The following is a 19,569-nucleotide window of genomic DNA, read 5'->3' on the forward strand; positions in this document are numbered from 1 at the left end:
GGACAGGCTAGGTAGAGTCCCTTGGGTAGATGCTCTGAAACACAGTTGTGCTGTCTCTGCCTGCACATCCTGTTTGTGCTGCTGTTTAACCTCAGATTCGCCACAGAGAAACTCTGGTAAACAGGCTTTGCTGCACGTCTGCCCACTGATGAATCCTGAGCCCAGAACTCTGCACTCACAGAGCCAGAGGACCAGGGTCAGTGTGAATTCCCAAATACCCGCTCCGGTTCTCATCTCTAGTCTGCCTCTCTGAGGAGGGGGGTGGGGATCAATGGCCAGAGACGCTTCCTGTGCCCTTTCCCCCGTCTGCGTGAAAAATACTGCGTGAAAGGCACTGCGATTGATTTCTTTCCAGCAGTCAAAATTAGAGGTAGGCCTGAACAATAGGAATTGACTCCCGCTGGGTTTTCATGGACCTGGGCCTTGTTAAAGAGATTGCATCTTTACTGGTGAATGGAGAGGCCTGTATAGATCTGCATACTGCCTCACTGCCGGCCTGCACTTTGTCTCACACTGCTGTATGTGGCATGCAGGTCCAAGGCTCCGCCTGTCTGTCTGTCTCCCCCGCCCGTCTCCCCTGGCAGAGGGAGGCTGAAGCAGTTCCCTCTGTGCGGAGCTGTAACCTGAGTGGAGCAGGGCGTCAGGGTAAAAGTAGAAGGATTCATGAATAAAGCAATAAATGTGACAACCAAATGGTGCCATGGTAACCTCCAGCCCTGGGCTTTACTGGGTCAGGCAGGGACCTGAGAAGGCCCCGTCCATTCTCGTCCCTTGTTTTGGGGAGCCCCAGATGCAGTACTGATGCCTTTTTCTGTACCCAACTTTTGGTCCTCACTTCAGCTCCCCAGGCGGGCAGAGGGTACCCCAGCTCAGCAAACGTTCAAAATACCAGTCACTGATCCCAGATACTGTGCACATCAGTCAGGGGTGTAGAACTCTTCTTACGAATAGAAAAACGATATGTCTGTTTTAACGAGATCGAAACAAACAATTAAAAAGTGTTCTTCCTGGAAAACGCCCCGGGGATGCTGCCTCTGAGGAGCTCTGCTCTCTGTACCGCAAACAAACACCCTGAGCATCCCACCTGAAGGCCTGGCGCTTCTGTGGGAAATGAAGTGCTGTGTGTGTGTGTGTGTGTGTGTGAGAGAGAGAGAGGGCACGTGCACCATTCGGCCTGTGTGGCTGAGAGTCAGTGGGAATTTGGTGTTTTTGTGAAGCCTTCCAGAGGGAAGGCCTTGGAACACACAATGCTTTCCCACAATTCCACAGCGTGAGAACAACTTACCTCATAAATGCTGGAGCGGGAATAGGTTTAAAACATGAATTTTACCTTTATATCTTTTAATAAATCATTACGGTGAAGTTCAGGTTTTCTATAGTAGACATTATATTACACTGTCACCTTCCATCCCGGTTCATTTGCAGCTGTGGCTGCAGTTGTGTGTGTATAGGAGGAGGCTGTGTGCTTAGCAGTCTGCCTGGGTGGCTGCCGGTCCAGACCAGTGTGGCGGGAGTCCTGTGGGAAATACTGTCAGCAATAGCTGAGAGCTGCTGGCCGGCCCAGCTTCAGGTCCACAGTTTGTCTGTATTAAGAGGTGCAGCCTCCTCTCAGCCCTCCTGTCAGCCTCAATATGGAGTTAGTGCCTGCTTGAATGGGTTAGACTGAGTGATTGTGCTATGTGTGTGTGTGTGTGTGTGTGTATTATAAAATAAGTCACCTTCCCAGATCTGTGCAGCAGCAGCATGCTGTTAGCCCACACTGTTGTTTAACCATGTTCCCTCTGTTGGTTCAGGTGTGAATGCTCACTGTGTGTCTGTGTGCGTCTGTGTGTGTGTGTGTGTGTGTGTGTGTGTGTGTGTGTGTGTGTGTGTGTGTCTGTGTGTGTGTCTGTGTGTGTGTCTGTGTGTGTGTCTGTGTGCGTGTGTGCGCGTGTGTGCGCGTGTGTGCGCGTGTGTGCGCGTGTGTGCGCGTGTGCGAGTGTGTGCGTGTATGTGCGAGTGTGTGTGTGTGTGTCTGTGTGTCTGTCTGTGTGTGTGTGCGTGTCTGTCTGTGTGTGTGTGTGCGTGTCTGTGTGTGTGCGTGTCTGTGTGTGTGCGTGTCTGTGTGTGTGCGTGTCTCTGTGTGTGCGTGTCTGTCTGTGTGTGCGTGTCTGTCTGTGTGTAGTCTGAGTGTTATTGTGAGCCAGTGTAAATGTATCCGTCTGCTTCCCTGTGCCTGCATTTCCCACATGTTTGCTTGCTTTGTGTGGAAGGGTGCAGCTCAGGATTTGTCATTAGGACCATCTGTTTGGACTCAGATCTGTGATTTTGTTTGGGCCTGGCCGCTCGCTGCCTCCTGGCTGCTGTTTCAGCGTTCGCACTGAGTGGCACCTGCCAGAGCGAGGAGAAGCCCGGCGAGCTCCACAGCACCGCTGCGGCCCTGTGCTCCGAGCTGCACGCAGGTTACGCGTGATGGTGGAATGGCTGTAGGCAGTCTGCGTCACACGCACGCTGCCGCTCCTATGAGCGTGCTCTCTGAACCTGATCCTGACCTTTCTCCAGCGTTTGGCCTTTTGCAGGGATCAGCACTGCAGCTCGCCTCCAGGTGAATTTCAGCACTGTGGAGGTCACAGGTCATTAAACCCCCGCCAGGTGAATTTTTCATTGAAATCAAGGTTGTGCTGATTTGGCTCTCTTTCTAGCTGAGCTGATAAGGACTAATATGTGTGTGTGTGTGTGTGTTTCCATGTGTTATTAAATGTGTGTGTGCCTTTGTGCGTGTGTGTGTGTGTGTGCTGGTTTGCGTGTGTGTCCATGCGCTTGGGTGTCATTGAATGTGTGTGAGCCTTTGTGCGTGTGTGTGTGTGTGTGTGTGTGTGTGTCCATGCGCTTGGGTGTCATTGAATGTGTGTGAGCCTTTGTGTCTTTGAATGTGTGTGTGTATCCCTTTGTGCAGGTGTGTGTGTGTGTGTGTCTCCTGCAGTGTGGTGCATGAATAGTTGTGTGATGCATGGTGTGTGGAGGGGAATGAGAGGCTGCTGCGGTGGGACTGATCCCAGGTCAGTGTTTCCTGTGCAGCTCTGTGATTGGGAGTGCGTTTGGTGCCCCTGGGGTCCTGGGCAGGGCTGTGGGGTGACCGCGGGGCCCCCTCTCTCCCGGGATTAGCAGCAGGCAGAGAGCTTTGGAAGGTGCCATTGTCTCTGTGACTCTGTGACTGTGGAACAGCTGAGGGGGGGTTCTGGGGCCCCCAAAATGTGGTGTGGAGCTGGAGGCTGCACAGGGGAGAGGTCACAGGGGGCTGACCTTGGCGGTGCTGTGTCCCTGCCCCCCTTTTGGAGGGGCTTTGTGTGGGAGGGAGGGAGGGGGGGAGCGCAGACCCGCCCTGCTGGACCGTGTTGCCGTGTCGACCGCAGGGCTGTCTGTGTTTATGTGTGCTTTGATACGTGTGCGTGCTGGACCCCGCCCTCCCTGGCAGGCTTTCTTCAGATGTTTTTGTGACGAGCTGATACGATCCATCAGCCTCTGAAGCCTCTCTGTGTTCAGGTGCCTGCCGGCGTATCCGGTTGCTCTCTGATTGGAAACAGGAGCCGTGGCGGGTTCACAGCCCGCGTCTCCTGGCCGTGCGCGGAAGGCTCGTCTCAGAGTCTCTGCTAATGGGCTTAGACGCCTCCCTCGGCGGCCGGCAGATCGGGTTACTCGTTGTCTTTGGCAGTGCCAGTTGCTAAGCTACCCAGCATGACACACAGACCGTTAAGTTGAGCGGTGTGATTGGCTGGCTCGTGCGTGTGGTGCAGAGAGGCGCATCACAGGCCAGACTTCCTGGCCCTGGATTGCATTAGGACCTGGAATTATCTCCTAATCCTCTGAAATCACACAAATATGCCTGATTGGGGCGAGTTCTGTTCACAGCTGGTGGATCAGTGTTTCACCCCAGCCAGCCCACTGTGTGGTTTTTTTAATCGCCAGGAGTTACTGTGCGTTCGGAGCCGAGGAACTGTGGCGTCCCAGCTAAAGCTGTCAGTTCCTTCCTTTTTAAAAAAGACGCCATATGCTGAATTCCACACAAAGCTTTCTGTTGATGAATCCACATTGTTGCCTTAATATTTATAATCCACAGGGCTCTTGTTTTCTGACATTGCTTGTTGTGGTAGACTGAGTTTTTGGAAGCGTCTAGCAGCCTTTTCGGTTATTTAGAAGCCTGAATGATGTGTGTGTTTTGTTTATCAGGAGCAGTGTACAGTGTTGCCACTATGTATTTGCTGTATTTGATGCCCTACACCAGAATTAGCAAGAAGCTGGTTCCCTGGGCACAAATACAGAGCCTCCCCAAATTATGCAAGAGTTATGTTTTGAAAGTAACTGTACATCTTGGATTTTAAAAAAATACTTGTATGTGTACTTACTTAAATACTTATATGTATTAAATACTTATATGTGTTTATATGTGTAGAGAGTAAAACCAAATTTACCTATGTGGAGTATCCCAGGGACTTCCAGCCGCTTTGTATTTCACTTCTGCTAATTCCTAACGTCAGACCTGCGTGACAGCTGTGGACGTTTGGTGTGTTGCTCCTGTTACTAGCTCTGGTTCCTCTCAGGTTAATGACTGTGATTATGAGTGGTATTAATGTGTGTGATTGTGAGCGCGTGTTTAAAGCGCTGTTCCTCTTTCTGCAGTGGGCTCCGGGCGAACAGGACCAGGGCTCCCAGAAGGCCGTTGCGGTGCCAGGGGAACCCCAGGAAGCAAGCTGGAAGGCGGGGAGTTGGAGGGGGCTGAGGGCCCGGCCTTCGTCCTGAGGCACAGAGGCTGCAGCGCCAGCATGAGTCCCCGGGAGCAGGGGGCGGGGCCTGCGGCGTGCAGCGAGGGCCAGCCCGACCACGCCACACACAACGGGGTGAGCACTGCGCGGGGCGGGGGTCAGGGGTCAGCTGGGGTGGGTGGCTGTAGCATCCCGCATGGAACAGGGTGAACCCAACTCTGTGTGTGTGTGTCTCTCTCTCTCTCTGTCTCTCTCTCTCTCTCTGTCTCTCTCTCTGTATGTCTCACTCTCTCTCTCTGTCTCTCTCTCTCTCTGTCTCTCTCTCTGTATGTCTCTCTCTCTCTCTCTGTCTCTCTCTCTCTCTCTCTCTCTCTCTCTGTCTCTCCCTCTCTCTCTCTGTCTCTCTCTCTGTATGTCTCACTCTCTCTCTGTCTCTCTCTCTGTCTCCCTCCCTCTCTCCCTCTCTCTCTCTGTCTCTCTCCCTCTCTCCCTCTCTCTCTCTGTCTCTCTCTCTCTCTCTGTCTCTCTCTCGGTCTGTGTCTCTCTCTCTGTATGTCTCTCTCTCTCTGTCTCTCTCTCTGTATGTCTCTCTCCCTCTCTCCCTCTCTCTCTCTGTCTCCCTCTCTCTCTCTGTCTCTCTCTCTGTATGTCTCACTCTCTCTCTGTCTCTCTCTCTGTCTCACTCTCTCTCTGTCTCTCTCCCTCTCTCCCTCTCTCTCTCTGTCTCTCTCTCTCTCTCTGTCTCACTCTCTCTGTCTCTCTCTCTCTCTGTCTCTCCCTCTCTCTCTCTGTCTCTCTCTCTGTATGTCTCACTCTCTCTCTGTCTCTCTCTCTGTCTCTCTCCCTCTCTCTCTCTCTCTCTCTCTCTCTCTCTCTCTCTCTCTCTCTCTCTCTCTCTCTCTCTCTCTCTCTCGGTCTGTGTCTGTGGTGGGGAGGGTATAGTGTGAGGCCCGTGTGCAGAAGGCAGTGTAAGGCTGTGTGTGGGTTTTAGGCCTGCTGCTGTGTCAGTAAATGGCAGATCTCCTGGCTGCGTGTGCACAGTGTGCAAACACATGGTGGGGATGGCAGCGTGGCATGGGGGTGGTCATCAGGACTCGCATTTATGTGCTCCGGTCTGTGTGGATGAGAGCTTTGAAGATGTGGGCTCCAGGGAGGGATGGAGCGTGGGCGATTTAATGATCTCGCCTGCTGCCGGCTCCTGTCGCCGGCCACTCGCGGTACGGTGAGGAGCGGAGCGTGAGTGTGGCCTGGCAGCCTGGGCGGACCCAACCTCGGGGGGGTGGGACACTGCAGGGCCCGAAAACCGCTACGCGCTCCGGTGGGGTGTTTCTGCCCGCTCATTCACACGCCGTGTTCCGTGTCAGTTTCTCACACTCATTTATTTTCACATTGACTTTTACCCCTGACATTGGCAGCCCTGGGTCTGGGTGCTTAAAATCCTGCCTGGCATTTGTTAGGTGTGTCTATCGTGGTGTGGTTCACACCGGCTTTGCTGGGAGACGGCAGCCCATAAAGAGCGGTAACCTGATGCCGGCAGGCATCCGCGCGCCGCACACGAGACCCCGCCGCCCCGCTCGCTGGTTGGTCCGGCCTACGGGGGTGCGGCGTGGGGTGACAGAGGGACAGGGCGATAGGGTGAGAGGGCGATAGGGTGAGAGGGTGGGTGTAAAACTACACTGCGAGCTGTGAGGCACTGACTCCCCGTTGCCTTTTCAGGCCAGGTGTGCATTATCAGCAATGTGCTCGGGTGATTAAAGTTTAAAGAGGGCCGGGCGCTGTAACAGATGCTCGTTGAGTGCATTTGCATTAAGGGCCTGCCGGTTTCAGAGGAAGAGTGTGGCCTCCGCACCACATGGTTATCTGGAGCCTCTCACCTGGGCTGTAACTGAGACGGGTGCTATCACTGTTCCCCCAAAACGGAGGTCATGTCCTCTGACACGCGCCTGGCTCGACAAGCAGACCCCTCTGCGGCGGCTCTGCTCGGGAGGCAGTGTACGGTCATTTCTAGGTTCTTCACAGGTAGGCCGGCATGCGATCTGTATCACAGTATCACAATAAGAGTCACTTGTTAAGGCAGTATTTCCAGCACATAGATCATTTTGAAAAGAACCTTTGATGATTTTTTTACTGAAGAACAATTATGCATATGAAAACTCCTAGATTGTGCCATGTCAACTGCTGTAGATCCAGTAAAAATGGGTTTAGAAAAATGTCCCAACATCCAACTTCCGGACAGTGCTGGCTAATTCCACCCGTCCAAAATCCCATTTTCAGATCCCAACTTTGGTGAAAGATGCGTCACCCGTTCCATACGGTGCGTCACCCGTTCCATACGGTGCGTCACCCGTTCCATACGGTGCGTCACCCGTTCCATACGGTGGTGTGAAACGCTGTCGTTCTGCCCCGCAGGTGCAGCGTACAGAATGAGGACCGGGCCGGTCCGAGCTCGCTGGCCTGTGTACGTGACACGGTCTGCGTTGTCTGGCTGAGTTGGGAGTGCAGGTGAAGGCCACTGTGGGCTTAGGGTGGGATCTGTGTGTATTATTTCTAAAGCGGGACGCAGGGTCGCTGAGCCCCCCACTCTTACGTATGCAGCCTGGTGGCTTAAGCAGCTCAGCCCTACCTGCCTGCTGAGGTGCATCGTCAGCTTGACCTGGATTCTCTGAGATGGAGGAACCTGCTGGCTCCTCACAGCCACCCTGAGGCAGCTGGCTGCGTCACTGAGAGAGGCACCTCAGACGGCGGCCAGGGGCTGTCCCGGGGGAGGGGACAGGGGAGGGCACAGGGCCTCAGCGAAGTGCGCTGACATGGTCTGATGAGCATGGGCGTCATTTCCGGCAGGTTCCAGCGATGACTCCGCTGTACGTGCGCTATCCAGCTGGCGGCCCGCGGGTGCCGGAGCTGCAGGAGACGAAACCAGAACTGCAGCGGAAATTTCAGAGCCACGTTGAGTATGAGCAGACGCAGAAGAATGCTCAGCTTACTCCTCAACTCCTCCACTTACTCCTCCTGTCTGCAGTTTTGGTTTCTAAGGTTTTCAATACGCCACTTATATCCAACAGTGTGTTGTACTGTCTGTAGAAGTGCTGTTTTCGTGGCTGATGTTAGTTTAAAAGTCTCTTAAAGGGGCGCTCCAACCCCCCACTCCCCCTTGCCCACCACCCCGACTCAGTCCCCCTTCCCCCCTCGGGACGCTCCCAGACCGTCGATTTGGGCTTGCTCTAGAGCAGGGTTTCCTGAAATTTCCAAACCCAGGACCTTCTCCATGAATGAACACGTTTGTCCTGAGAGCATAGCTCATATATGTAGTCATTTTTAATATGTTTATATATATGTAAGTGAGCAGGGCCATGTTTAGGCCATGTTTAAGCCATGTTTAGGTGGGGTGGGGGGTACAGTACAGTACAGCGTGTGTTTTTTCCCTCCAGAGCCCCCCGACGTGTGGTTTCGGAGCTGCCGCTGCAGAGCAGAGTGAGCTGGAGGTAGCGCTTTCAGGAACTGGGTTAAAGTTCACGCAGGGGGCCAGGAGCAGGGAACAGCGAGCTCCTCAGGAGGAAACGAAAGAGGAGGAAGCCGTTTATACTTTCAGCGCGATTTACGTCCCCCATACCATTCGGCCACATGGCGCTTTACCCAGCATGCAGCAGTGCTGTCTCAGAGGCCTGCCTCACGCGTGTGGCATTATGATGCATTATAATGTGTGTGGGCTCTCACTGAGACGCGTCCGCACTGACTCCTGCCCAGCCTCTGAACTGCTCTATTAGAGGAATGATTAAGTACACGGTCATGGTGAAAGGGAAATGTTTGATGCTCTCTGCTCACAGGCGTTTCCTCTGAAAGGACACGCGGTGAGTCATTACTATGATCACTATCATCACCACGGCTAAAAAAGGCCCCACGCTCGCACCCAGGATGAAAAGAGCCAATGCAGAGCGTGTCGGGCGCCCACTGCATTATCCCGCCGCAAATCTCCCAATCATAAATCATAATGCAGATCTCTGCCAGTTATGATCGACGGATATGGATGGGGAGTTAGTCATCTGAAAAGGATGCGCACCCAGAAGTGAGTCATGCTGGACTTCACCCTGCTACGCCCCGGTAATTGTGTGCTGGAAACTGACTTTGTTGTTTATATATAGTTGATATTTAATGAGTGCAGATGCTTGGCTGCTGAAGGGCGGTGGGGAATGGGTAGCGCTATCCTCGGGTGGGGGTGTAAACCCCGCCTCCAGCCTGTCCCTCTCCCATTGGCTGTGGTTTCGCGGCTCTGTGCAGCTGCCATTTTGTTCTCTCGTTGCGGGAGTGTCTTCCTCCACACCCTGAGCACCAGCGGGGGCCCCCCGAAACGCACAGTACTCGTGACTCAGTCATTCCCTCCTTTCTCTCTGCTTGTGGTCTGTCCTCATTGGACAGATGGTTGGTCCACCCAGCCCCAGTTTCAGTAACGGTCAGCGCCGTGGTTTAGGGTGTGATGCACTGGAATTCCCACAGTGTTATCACTGAGCGCTCCACGGGTTCGAGTTTGCGGTGTGGACGTGCTCCGCTTCAGGGAACAGTATTAACAGTGTGGACGTGTTCAGCGTCAGGTTAGAGTATTAGCGGTGTGGACATGCTCAGGTTACAGTATTAGCGGTGTGGACATGCTTATCTTTAGCTTACAGTATTAGTGATGTGGATGGGTTCTCTTATTCGCTTCCTTGATTTTATCCTGTGGGGCAGCCCTGTTGGGTTCCACATGCTGGGACTCAGCTGTGGCGGAGGTGCGAGGCCCGCAGCAAGCGGAGCAGGGCTGCTCGTGCAGTTGTCTGCAGATATTTCACATGAGTGATCATCACTGATCATCAGCACTCTGGCTGTGCGGTCAGGGCAGAGGCAGAGTGTTCTGCCCTGAGAGCAGAGTCCGTCTCAAGGTCTGCTCCAGGGACACAGCAGCAGAACTGCCGTCTCTGACCAAACCCCTGTGTGTTTCCTCTTTTATCTGTCTGTCTGTGTTTTTCTGGGGGTGTGTGTGTGTGTGTGTGTGTGTTTCTGTGCGTACGTGACTGTGTTGGTCCGTGTGTGTTGAGCCGGTGGCTCTTTGTTTTGACATTTGAGCCAGACCCAGTCACCATAAAAGGCGCCTGACTCCCGCCCAGGTGAGTGCAGGTAAGAGGAAGGCTCTGCAAGGTGATCGCTCGGCTCTCAGCAGGTGTAACTAAACCCTGACACCTGAGCTGGCAGATGAGACAGCAGGCACACTTCAGCAGGCTTCCCTGGCCCCCTGAGCCCGGGTCCTGACCGCGGGTCCTGCAGGAGGGCTTGTGCTAGCGCTCTGTCTCTGTGTGAGGTCAGTGCTGCCTGCTCTGCAGCTCCTCATTGCGTTCCTCCAGGTTCAGCCTCTCACCTGTGACAGGTGCGCAGTGCCCATAGGAACGGCCCATCCTGTGGCCAGTGGGTGCTGGAGGGAGATCTGACCACAAGGCATTCCCCTCCAGCTACTCCAACTGGGAGCGGGGCAGAGATGGGGGTGTGGTTGGTTGGGGGTAGAGGGAAGGGTAGGGTTAAGGGTATGGTTGGGGGTTAGGGTTATTGGTGTGGTTGGTTGGGGGTAGGGTGAAGGGTAGGGATACTGGAGAACACTGTTTGAAGAATTTTTCCCCCTTGTCAGACAGTCTGAGAGTGTCAGAGCTGACCGGATAAGATTCTGAGAGTAGTTTTCACTTTGAACAGCCTCAGTTATGTGGCTTCAGTTACAGTTGATGTGGCTGTTCTTGTGTTCCCAAAATTTCCTGTCCCACAACAGGGCCTCGTGTACCCCACCCCACATATGCGTGCATACTCACACACACAAACACACACACTCGCTGTATTGTTCTCAGACAGTGAGCTAATGCGCTTTGTATTTACTCTTTTATCTCTACCCAACACACACAATGGATTAATTTTAACACAGCAAGTTTTCATTAGGGGGTTTAAAGTGAATTTCTCAAGCAGTTGTTTTTCCCACTCCAAGAAGTACGAGGTGTGTACCTGTAAAACCCTAAAAATCTGTTACCCATAAGGTATTTTCATGAATGTCACACTATGGGCTTCACATGTTCTCTGTCTTGTTTATGATTTGTAGTAGAGCCGGGGCAGGAGAGAGCTTGGAAGGCTGTGCTAGTTTTACTGGTTCTTTCCTGGAGACGTCACACACACTGGCTCAGTGTGCTGTAATGTGTGCGTCTGCCTGTGTCACATGACTGAGGTGGAACTGCCGAGGGGTTACTCTGTACAAAGGTCACCAGCTGCTGATTGGCTGAGGAAACGTCAGCAGTTCCTTGACTGGGGAATGGAGAACATGTGATTCTGACAGAAGCAGAGGAGGAATAGAAAAACAACCCTAAAAAACAAAAACCTCATAGCGTTGGAATGATATGTATGACTGAAGGTCTGGAACTGAAAGTGTTCCAACGGAATGAAAGTTGAAAGCTATTTTTTTTGCTGTCTCTTTTGACTGTTGCTCTTTAGGAAAGAGAGTAGCTTTGCTAACAGCCCTGAAGGGGATAGCAGTAAGCGTTTAAAGTTTTTCCTTTTATTTTATTCTGTCACGTTTTTTTACTCTTGCCGCTCCTCAGAGGTTCGCTGGTCACAATGATTAAGTAAAACGTGTTGGAATCCAGAACATGTTAAACTTGTTTAGAGTGGTTACTGACAGTAGAATGGGCCAGCTCATGTTTGTGTGACTACCCCAGGCGTTTTCCTCACATCACAGCCAGTGGAACGGCGTGTTAAGTGCTTGAATAGCCATTTGACCGGAGTGGAACCCGAGGGGTCAGTGCCGGGGGGCGGAGGGGTGGCGGGGTCCAGTCGTTGGCAGGTCCCTCACCATGGTGCTTCCAGATGAGACATCAGAGCCACAGAGCCACAGAGGTCCACAGAGTCCCTGAGTGAAATTGCCCTTCAATATGACAGTGTGGGTCTCTCCTCCCCTTCTCTATCTCTTTTTGTCTCTCTCTGCCTATCAGTTCAGTTCGGTTTTGGTTTTCATGAAATACAATTTGTAAATGCTGCCAAATCATATAACACATTTCAAAAGAAAAAGAGAAGCTATTTCTGTCTCTCTCTCTGATGTTCTCCATCTCTCCCTGTCTCTCCTCATCTCTCACACCCCCTCTCACTCTCTGCTTGCCTGTCTCACTCTAAGACTCACTCTAACTCTCTCTCTCTCCCTCTCTCTCTCTCTCCCCCTCTCCCCCTCTCCCCCTCTCCCCCTCTCCCCCTCTCCCCCTCTCTCCCTCTCTCCCTCTCTCTCTCTCTCTCTCTCTCTCTCCCTCTCTCTCTGCCTGCTTGTCTCTTTCTCTTCATCTCTCTCTCTGTCTCTTGCTACCTCTTTTTTTTTCCCCCTCTGTTCCCCCCCCCGGGCCCCCACGCAGCCGTGTAGTGGCACATCCAGAGCAGTGATTATTTTAAACTTCAGAGCCGTGTCTTAAACGGGAGTGTAGCCTCTCTTTAGCGTGTTTTCCGGGACGTTAACATTACTGCGTTCCATGTATTTCTATTAATCAGACAGCCGTCCAGCAGGGACACTCTTCACGATGAGGGGAAAAGTTTGTTTGTGTCTTTACCTTAATTCCACAAGGGGCTTGTGATGTGTGAGTTTTTCCTGTGTCTGTCTGCGTCGGCTCATTGAGGCTCAGTACCGAGGACCGGTGGGGGAAGGCCTGGGTTTTCGGATGGAAAGGCCGTCAGTGTGAATTTGAATATGTTGCTCCCTGTACGAGTTTCTGAGGAACTGGGCCTGTAAGGAACGAACAAAAAGCAAATGCAATCCCAGCACATCCGGCCGACAGGAAGCGTGTGGCCAACGGTTAGATTTGACTTGCAAAAAGGCTTTGGGAGAAATGTGTTACAGCAGCTCAGTTATTTTCATGTGTGCAAAAACGTATATCGGACTCATAGCTGTGGCTTTTTGGCTGAGCTTTTTTTTTTTTTATATCTTGCTCATGTTCTGTAGTTAAATCGAGCAGGGGATGTAGTTTGTTGGTTTTTGCTAGTGTCCCAGTGAAATGCACCGTAAGAATGCTGAGAACATCGGGAGGTCCTGCGGAAGGTCAGGGTGCAGGTGGGAAGAGTAAGCGCGGTTGGCCGTGCACCAGGAAATGAGCACGATAAGATCTTCCGAGTCTCTGCATCTGCAGTTCTGCACATTGTCTGCGGGTAAAAGATTGCAGAGGCTGTGGTGGTCATAATAATAACACTAATCAGAAGCATTTCGGCTGCAGAGTAGGATGGTTATCTCATGAAGGGGTTCTTATCTGATAAACGAGGGTGTATTTCTGCTTTGTTTCTGCCTGGGGTACATAACAGGACGGCCTGCCTTGGCCGATTAGGCTCTTTGGAAATCGGACTCTCCTGGCATTTGATTATCTTGTGGCGTGATTCGATGCTGAAGTTCACCGGCGAAATATTAACCCCCTAACCCAAACACGCTGCGCTCCTGTGCGTGCGTGTGATGTGTGCGTGCGTGTTGCTCATGGGTGTGTGTTGCTGGGCTCAGTAGTCTCTGTAGCGGTTCTGAGTGACCCGACACAGTTCCTCACCTGTTTTTAGCCTCTGTGTCATCTTTGCAGAGTGTCCCCTCCTCACAGAGGTGTTACTCCGTTACTTCCCAGCTGACTGCGGCGTGGCAGTTTCGGCTCTGACCTTTGTGCAGGATTGCCACAGGCACGGTGGCGGTCATGCGCTCGACATTGCTGTTACGACACCAGCAGGAACGCCAGCGTTCCCCACGGCCGGAACCTCATTGCATCACTGTGCCACAGTTCAGCCACCACACGCAGCTTATCACACTGAGCTCTCCCTGCACAAAGGTCCTGTGTCACATCCCCCTCCTTCCCCGTCTCTCTCCCTCTATCTCTCTCACTCTTCCTTTCCCTCTCTTCCTCTGTCTCTCTCACTTTCTCCCTCTTTCCCTCTCCCTCTCTGTCTCTTTCCCTCTGTCTCTCTCCCTCTCCTTCTCTCTCTCTCTCTCCCATGTGTCAGTGTGTAGTAGTGCTGAAATGGGGCCGTGATGAAAGGTAAATGTTGTACACAGTAAACTCAGTATTGGCTCTCCAGGCCTTTTTTAGCATCTTTGAAGGAGACACTGCCAGAAGAAGGGAGCTCAGCTTGGAGCAGTGGCATTTCACCACAGCTAACAGGTGCTTTGGCGTTTGGGCTCGTGTGGGTATCTCAGGACGCAGAAGGGGGTGTTTGTATTCCTGCACTTTTAAGGCAGTGTGGGTCGCGGCTGTCATAAGTGCCATTTCCAGTGCGATGTGTGGGGTCAGGTGCGCGGGTTAGCTGGTGCATGCTGGGAAGGCAAGCACCGCTGCCAGAGGGCTCAGTCCTCAGCGGAGCCATGGCTGAAAGCAGGCAGGAGCACAGCGTTAGAGAACAGCACAGCGTTAGCACATGGGCTCTTATCCCACTCATCGTTTGTGGAATAGATGGGATTCGCTGCTCTGTAATCTGCTGGAATGACAGGCTGGAAAGGTCTCCGTGTCCCAGGAGAATGCCACCTCTCTGTCACATGCCTAGCATTCTGCAGGGGACTGGGGACAGCAATGGGAATGTGCTCAGTGCAGGCCACCTCCTGACCACTGCCACCTGCGTCACTGATATACAGCAGCCCCAAAATAATCTGTGTCATTCAAATCCGTGTTCTCATACACATGCATACGCACACACAGGTCCCCTCCCCAAACCCAGGCTTAGTCATGAGCCCGTATTTTTGTCCATGACGTCTGTAGCATGTTATATTTTGGCCACAGGGTGGGGTTGAGTCTTGTCAGTTTCTTGTCCATCGTGGTTGAACTTGTCCTGTTCTGGGTCCAGGGCTTATCCAGTAAAGTGGCTTATACGATGCGGATGGTTATTAGGCAAGCTTTGGCTAATCGCCACCTAGACACTGGCCGGATTAGAGTCAAAGCCGAGCCGCCCGTAATCACGCACTGCAGACGTGGTGCTAATGGTATCCCACATCTCTCCCTCTTGCATTTCAACACTGCAGTCTGCGCCAAACGTGTGTGTTTTCCCAATCTGGGATATTCGCATTCTTCATGGTGTTTGAGTAAATTGGGAAAGGACAAAAATGAACTCTTAGTTTTTATGGGCCGCCTCCTACAAATTAAGTGAGGTGCTTCTGGAAGGCCCTTGTGCATCCTGTACCTCTCTGAGGGTCTGATGGGACCCGTGGCATTTCGTTTTCCCTTCTCAGAGGCTGGCTGCTCTGAGACAGAGGCGTGTTTTTGTGGAAGCGCTCTGACCTGTAGCAGCATTCTGCTGCTATCCACGGGTTTATTACTCACTGCAGTTATCCTGCCGCTGGAGTTTTACACCCTGTAATTGCACAACATATTTAATGCTCTAATCGTGCACAACAATCAGATAAAATAAGAGCTTAATGAGACAGTGAAACAGTGCTGCCATTGTCCTGCACACAAAGCCGGTCTCCTGAACCAGGTGGTCACACAGACTCAGCCTTATGATCTAAACCCCACAGAAAGGAGGATTATAAGCCAGGGGGCATATTAATGGCCACCTTATTGTCATGAACAGGCCATGCATCTGCTGAGTTTAATTAGGGAAGGAGGGTTACTCTCTACATGCACTTCTTCTTACATAGCACAACTGTGCCCTGTGTCTGTCTCTGTGCTGTGCCCTGTGTCTGTCTCTGTGCTGTGCCCTGTGTCTCTGTAGGCTGTGCCCTGTGTCTCTGTAGGCGGTGTCTCTGCTGTGCCCTGTGTCTTTGTAGGCTGTGTCTCTGTAGGCTGTTTCTCCCCCTGCATTGCAGTGGTGGTGGAGGCATGCCATCTAAGGCCGTGGGAACTGGATGAGTTACTGGTCCAACAAGCACATCAAGTTTTGTGTTTTAGTTGTTGTTTTCCCCGCACCAGTGTTTTTTCCGCGTGTATTTAGGCCAGTCACACCTCATCTGCCGAGTGACTGGTTTATTGATCTATGGAATGTAACAGCGCTCATGTATGAGTTTACAATGAGTACTTCACATTTCATTTTGCATAGCCATTTTTGGAAAGATCTTGTACTGACTTTATTTCTCTGGATGATTTGTTAGCTCTGTCTCAGATATTGCTGCAGGATGCAGGTATTTCCTGTGTGTAATTCACTGTGAAGAGGTCGGTCCCTCCTGTACTCTGGTGCGTGTCCTGGGGCCGCTCTCTCCGGGTGCCAGGTGAGCGGGGCTCTCTGCTGTCTGCACTCGCAGGCCTGGCTGAAGCTGGTGTTGCAGTGGAGGAGTCCTGGTGTCTGTGCCTTTACACACACAGCCTCATGAGCAGACCTCTGTGTAGCAGACCCTGTCCTCCTGGTGACCCCTCACCCAGAGATTCCCCTCCCCACACTGCCAGGGTTTAAACAGAGCCTGATTCCTGATGCCAGGGACACATGATTAATAGCTGAGCACTGTGAGATGTTTGTATTGCTGGATGCCTTTTTAAGGTTGCCACAGAGTGCCGAGGGGGCGTTGGCTGGGTGTTAGCTGGGTGCTGGTACCAGCTGTGATCCCCGGTGGCCCAGAGGAGTCTTCATACATCCGACTCACACCTGGACAGGTGAATCTGGTTGACATTTTGGAGGCATCTGAGCAGGTGACCCTGCAGTTGAGTATTGCTGGGAGGTTGGAATGTAGCAGGGTTTCTCCTTTTTCGCTGAGGCTGGGTAGATTGATTGGGAAGAATGAGCAGCACGTCCAGTCTGCTGGCTCTCCTGTGACCGTCTCCCTTCCTGGTGGCATTCACTGTGACCGTCTCCTTTCCTGGTGGCATTCACTGTGACCGTCTCTCCCTCCTTGGCTCCTGAGAGAGAGAGTCCTGAGAGAGAGAGTGTTGGAGAAGGGGAGAGAAAGAGGGAGAGAGAGAGAAGGTGTTGGAGAGGGAGAGAAAGAGAGAGAGGGGGAGAGAGAGAGAGTGTTGGAGAGGGAGAGAAAGAGAGAGAGAGAGAGTGTTGGAGAGGGGGAGAGAAGGAGAGAGAGAGAGAGAGTTGGAGAGAGAGGGAGAGAGGGAGAGAGGGAGAGAGAGGGAGAGAGGGTGTTGGAGGGAGAGGGAGAGAGAGGGAGAGAGAGGGAGAAAGGGAGAGAGAGGGAGAGAGGGTGTTGGAGGGAGAGGGAGAGGGAGAGAGAGAGAGAGAGAGTGATGGAGAGGGAGAGGGAGAGGGAGAGAGAGAGAGAGAGGGAGAAAGGGAGAGAGAGGGAGAGAGAGGGAGAGAGAGGGAGAGGGAGAGAGAGGGAGAAAGGGAGAGAGAGGGAGAGAGGGTGTTGGAGGGAGAGGGAGAGAGAGGGAGAGAGAGGGAGAGAGAGGGAGAGAGGGTGTTGGAGGGAGAGGGAGAGGGAGAGGGAGAGAGAGAGAGAGAGAGTGTTGGAGAGGGGGAGAGAAGGAGAGAGAGAGAGAGAGAGAGTGATGGAGAGGGAGAGGGAGAGAGAGAGAGAGGGAGAAAGGGAGAGAGAGGGAGAGAGAGGGAGAGAGAGGGAGAGAGAGGGAGAGGGAGGGAGAGGGAGAGAGAGGGAGAGAGAGGGAGAAAGGGAGAGAGAGAGAGAGAGAGAGAGAGAGAGAGAGAGAGAGAGAGAGAGAAAAGGAGCACAGGCCTGCTTTGAAGAGCAGTCTAGTCCTGCTTCTGTATAATTCAGAGAGTCTTGCCACAATACGCTGGGCCCTCACACGGACACATTCCTTTATGAATATATGGATCCTGTGCTGCGGTAGCAGGTGCAGACCCGAGGCGAGCCTTACGTTAGAGGTGAAGTGACAGTGTGCTGCGTGTCGGAACACAGGCTGCAGTGCTGGGTGCGCAGGCAGAAAGCTGCTCTACACATGTTGTGCTGTTATAATGCACGGGGCATGTCTTTCATGGACAGGGGAGATACGTCTGTCATGAATTATAGATGCAGCTCGCTTCTCATCTGAAAGCTTTACAGATGAAAACAAGGGAGTGTGGCCAGGATCTGCCAGCCACTGCGCTAACCTGCTGCCTCCGGCGCTAACCTGCTGCCGCCGGCGCCCCCTGCAGGCCGAGTGTGGTGGTCCTCTCTGTGCCCCGGTGAATCCGCTGGGGAGTGCTCTGAGCAGTGACGTGCTGAACCCGCCGGTCTCCCCCTCCCTCCGACGCCAACAGGGTCCGCTCTCCGCTCTTTTTTGTTTTGTTTCAGGGGTGTTTTTGTTTTCCGGTTTAGCGGAGTTGACAGCTTATCGTTACTCTGACTGCCTTTTGAAATCCTGGGTTGCGCGCGGCCAGATGCCCTGCCAGTCAGAGCTAATTCTCCCGAACCTTTTCTGCACAGCCGGAGTGTGGCTATTTTCGGTAATTGGTTGAAGGCTGTAATGCGGCTCCGTGCAGAATGACCAGGCTGCCGAGCTGCAGAGGGCAGAGTGTGGACCTGCGGTGGCTTTGGGAAGGCAAATGACCCCCCAGCCCCCCCCTCAGTCAAGTGTATTTTGGAGCTGTCCTAACGGAGAACCAGAGACCCAAAAGCATGGAAATGGAGCGGAGGCAGAAACGGCTGCACTCAGGGAAATCGCAGTGGATGTGGTTCAGTGGAGGGATCTGTAGATCTGCAGAGGGGGTAAAACCAGGCGAAAACCTTAAAGTGCACTCCCCAGCACCTTCTCCCACCCCCCCACCCCCCTCCCCGGCAGCGAGGCTGAACGCAGCGTGACTGTGAGAACCGCAGCCCTGTGGTCAGAGCACCTCACGCTCTCTCACCTGCTTTGCGTCACCGTCCTCTCGGCCCCTGGGTAAGCCGCTCCGGGCGGCACACCAGTCACATGCCTGCAGGGAATTACACATGCTAATGTGCCTTCAACTCTGATTACCCTGAGACCGCAGCGCTGCCGGCCGCTCCCCCAGCTCCCTTACAATACCTCTGTGTCCCTGTGCCTCTCTCCTTCACCCTCTCACTCCTTCTCTCCTTCACCCTCTCACTCCCTCATCCTCTCGCTCTTTCCCTCCTTCCCTCCTCACTCCCTGCTCTCTTTCTCTCCCTCAGTCTCGAGCTCGGAGCTGAGATGGGGTTTACCCGTTGTCCACTGGTACAGAAACACATTAAATGCCCCAATTGTGCTGCTTTCAACCTACTTACTATATTTATTCATTAGTCCTTCTTCAGAGCACTGGATGTACCTGCCAGCTCAAGTATTGTTATTAAGTCCACTGCTCCAGGAACTCGAGGAGAGGCTAGTGTGATAACGTTCCAAGAGGGCTCTCTGTTCTCTCCATACATTGTGTGTGTGTGTGTGTGTGTGTGTGTGTGTGTGTGTTGTAGCCTCAAAGAAGGGGGAGTAGAGTACATGATGATGAATGACTGTGAGTTGCACCCGGCGTATTAATCTCCAGGGCCCTCTGTGTGTTATGGTTATTATAATAGCACTCCGTGCTTCTGAGGGATAGATAAGACACAGTGGCTCTGGCTGTGCTGATGTTTGGAGTTTGAGCCTGAAACGCTCACAGCTCCCGGAAAGCGCCTGAAGCCAGGTCATAGCAATCAATGCCGTATTAATTAGGCTGAATGTGTGTGCAGTGCAGTGTTCTAAGCCGTGGCCTTGCGTAGAGTCTTTTAGCGCACTGCTGTGAGCTCTGGAAGCTCACATGAATCGGGAAGCCTTGTGAGGAGGAAGCTGCTCTAGAATAACACATCTGTGTGTCCCTGAGTGTGTCCTTGTGTGTCTGTGCCTCTGTGCGTCCCTGCGCGTGTGCGTCCCTGCGCGCGTGCGTCCCTGCGCGTGCGTGTGTGCGTCTGGGGCTCTCAGAGTGGGGCGTAGTGTCTCAGATGATGATGTAATGGCCTGCTCAGGTCTGACTCTGGTCTCTTCCTGTCTGC

The 19,569-nt window shown here is 52.9% G+C and overlaps 1 protein-coding gene across 1 annotated transcript in view; it reads left to right on the forward strand.

The window, feature by feature from the left end:
- Positions 1–19,569, forward strand: part of adipor2 (adiponectin receptor 2) — a 36,260-nt gene that overhangs the window by 5,326 nt on the left and 11,365 nt on the right. The window contains exon 2 of the mRNA XM_036517603.1: positions 4,657–4,874. Within this exon, the coding sequence (XP_036373496.1) occupies positions 4,800–4,874 (75 nt within the window). The 5' untranslated portion in view covers positions 4,657–4,799. The remainder of the gene's footprint in view (positions 1–4,656; positions 4,875–19,569) is intronic.

This window comes from Megalops cyprinoides, chromosome 23, assembly GCF_013368585.1.
Source record: "Megalops cyprinoides isolate fMegCyp1 chromosome 23, fMegCyp1.pri, whole genome shotgun sequence".
Taxonomy (NCBI): domain Eukaryota; kingdom Metazoa; phylum Chordata; class Actinopteri; order Elopiformes; family Megalopidae; genus Megalops; species Megalops cyprinoides.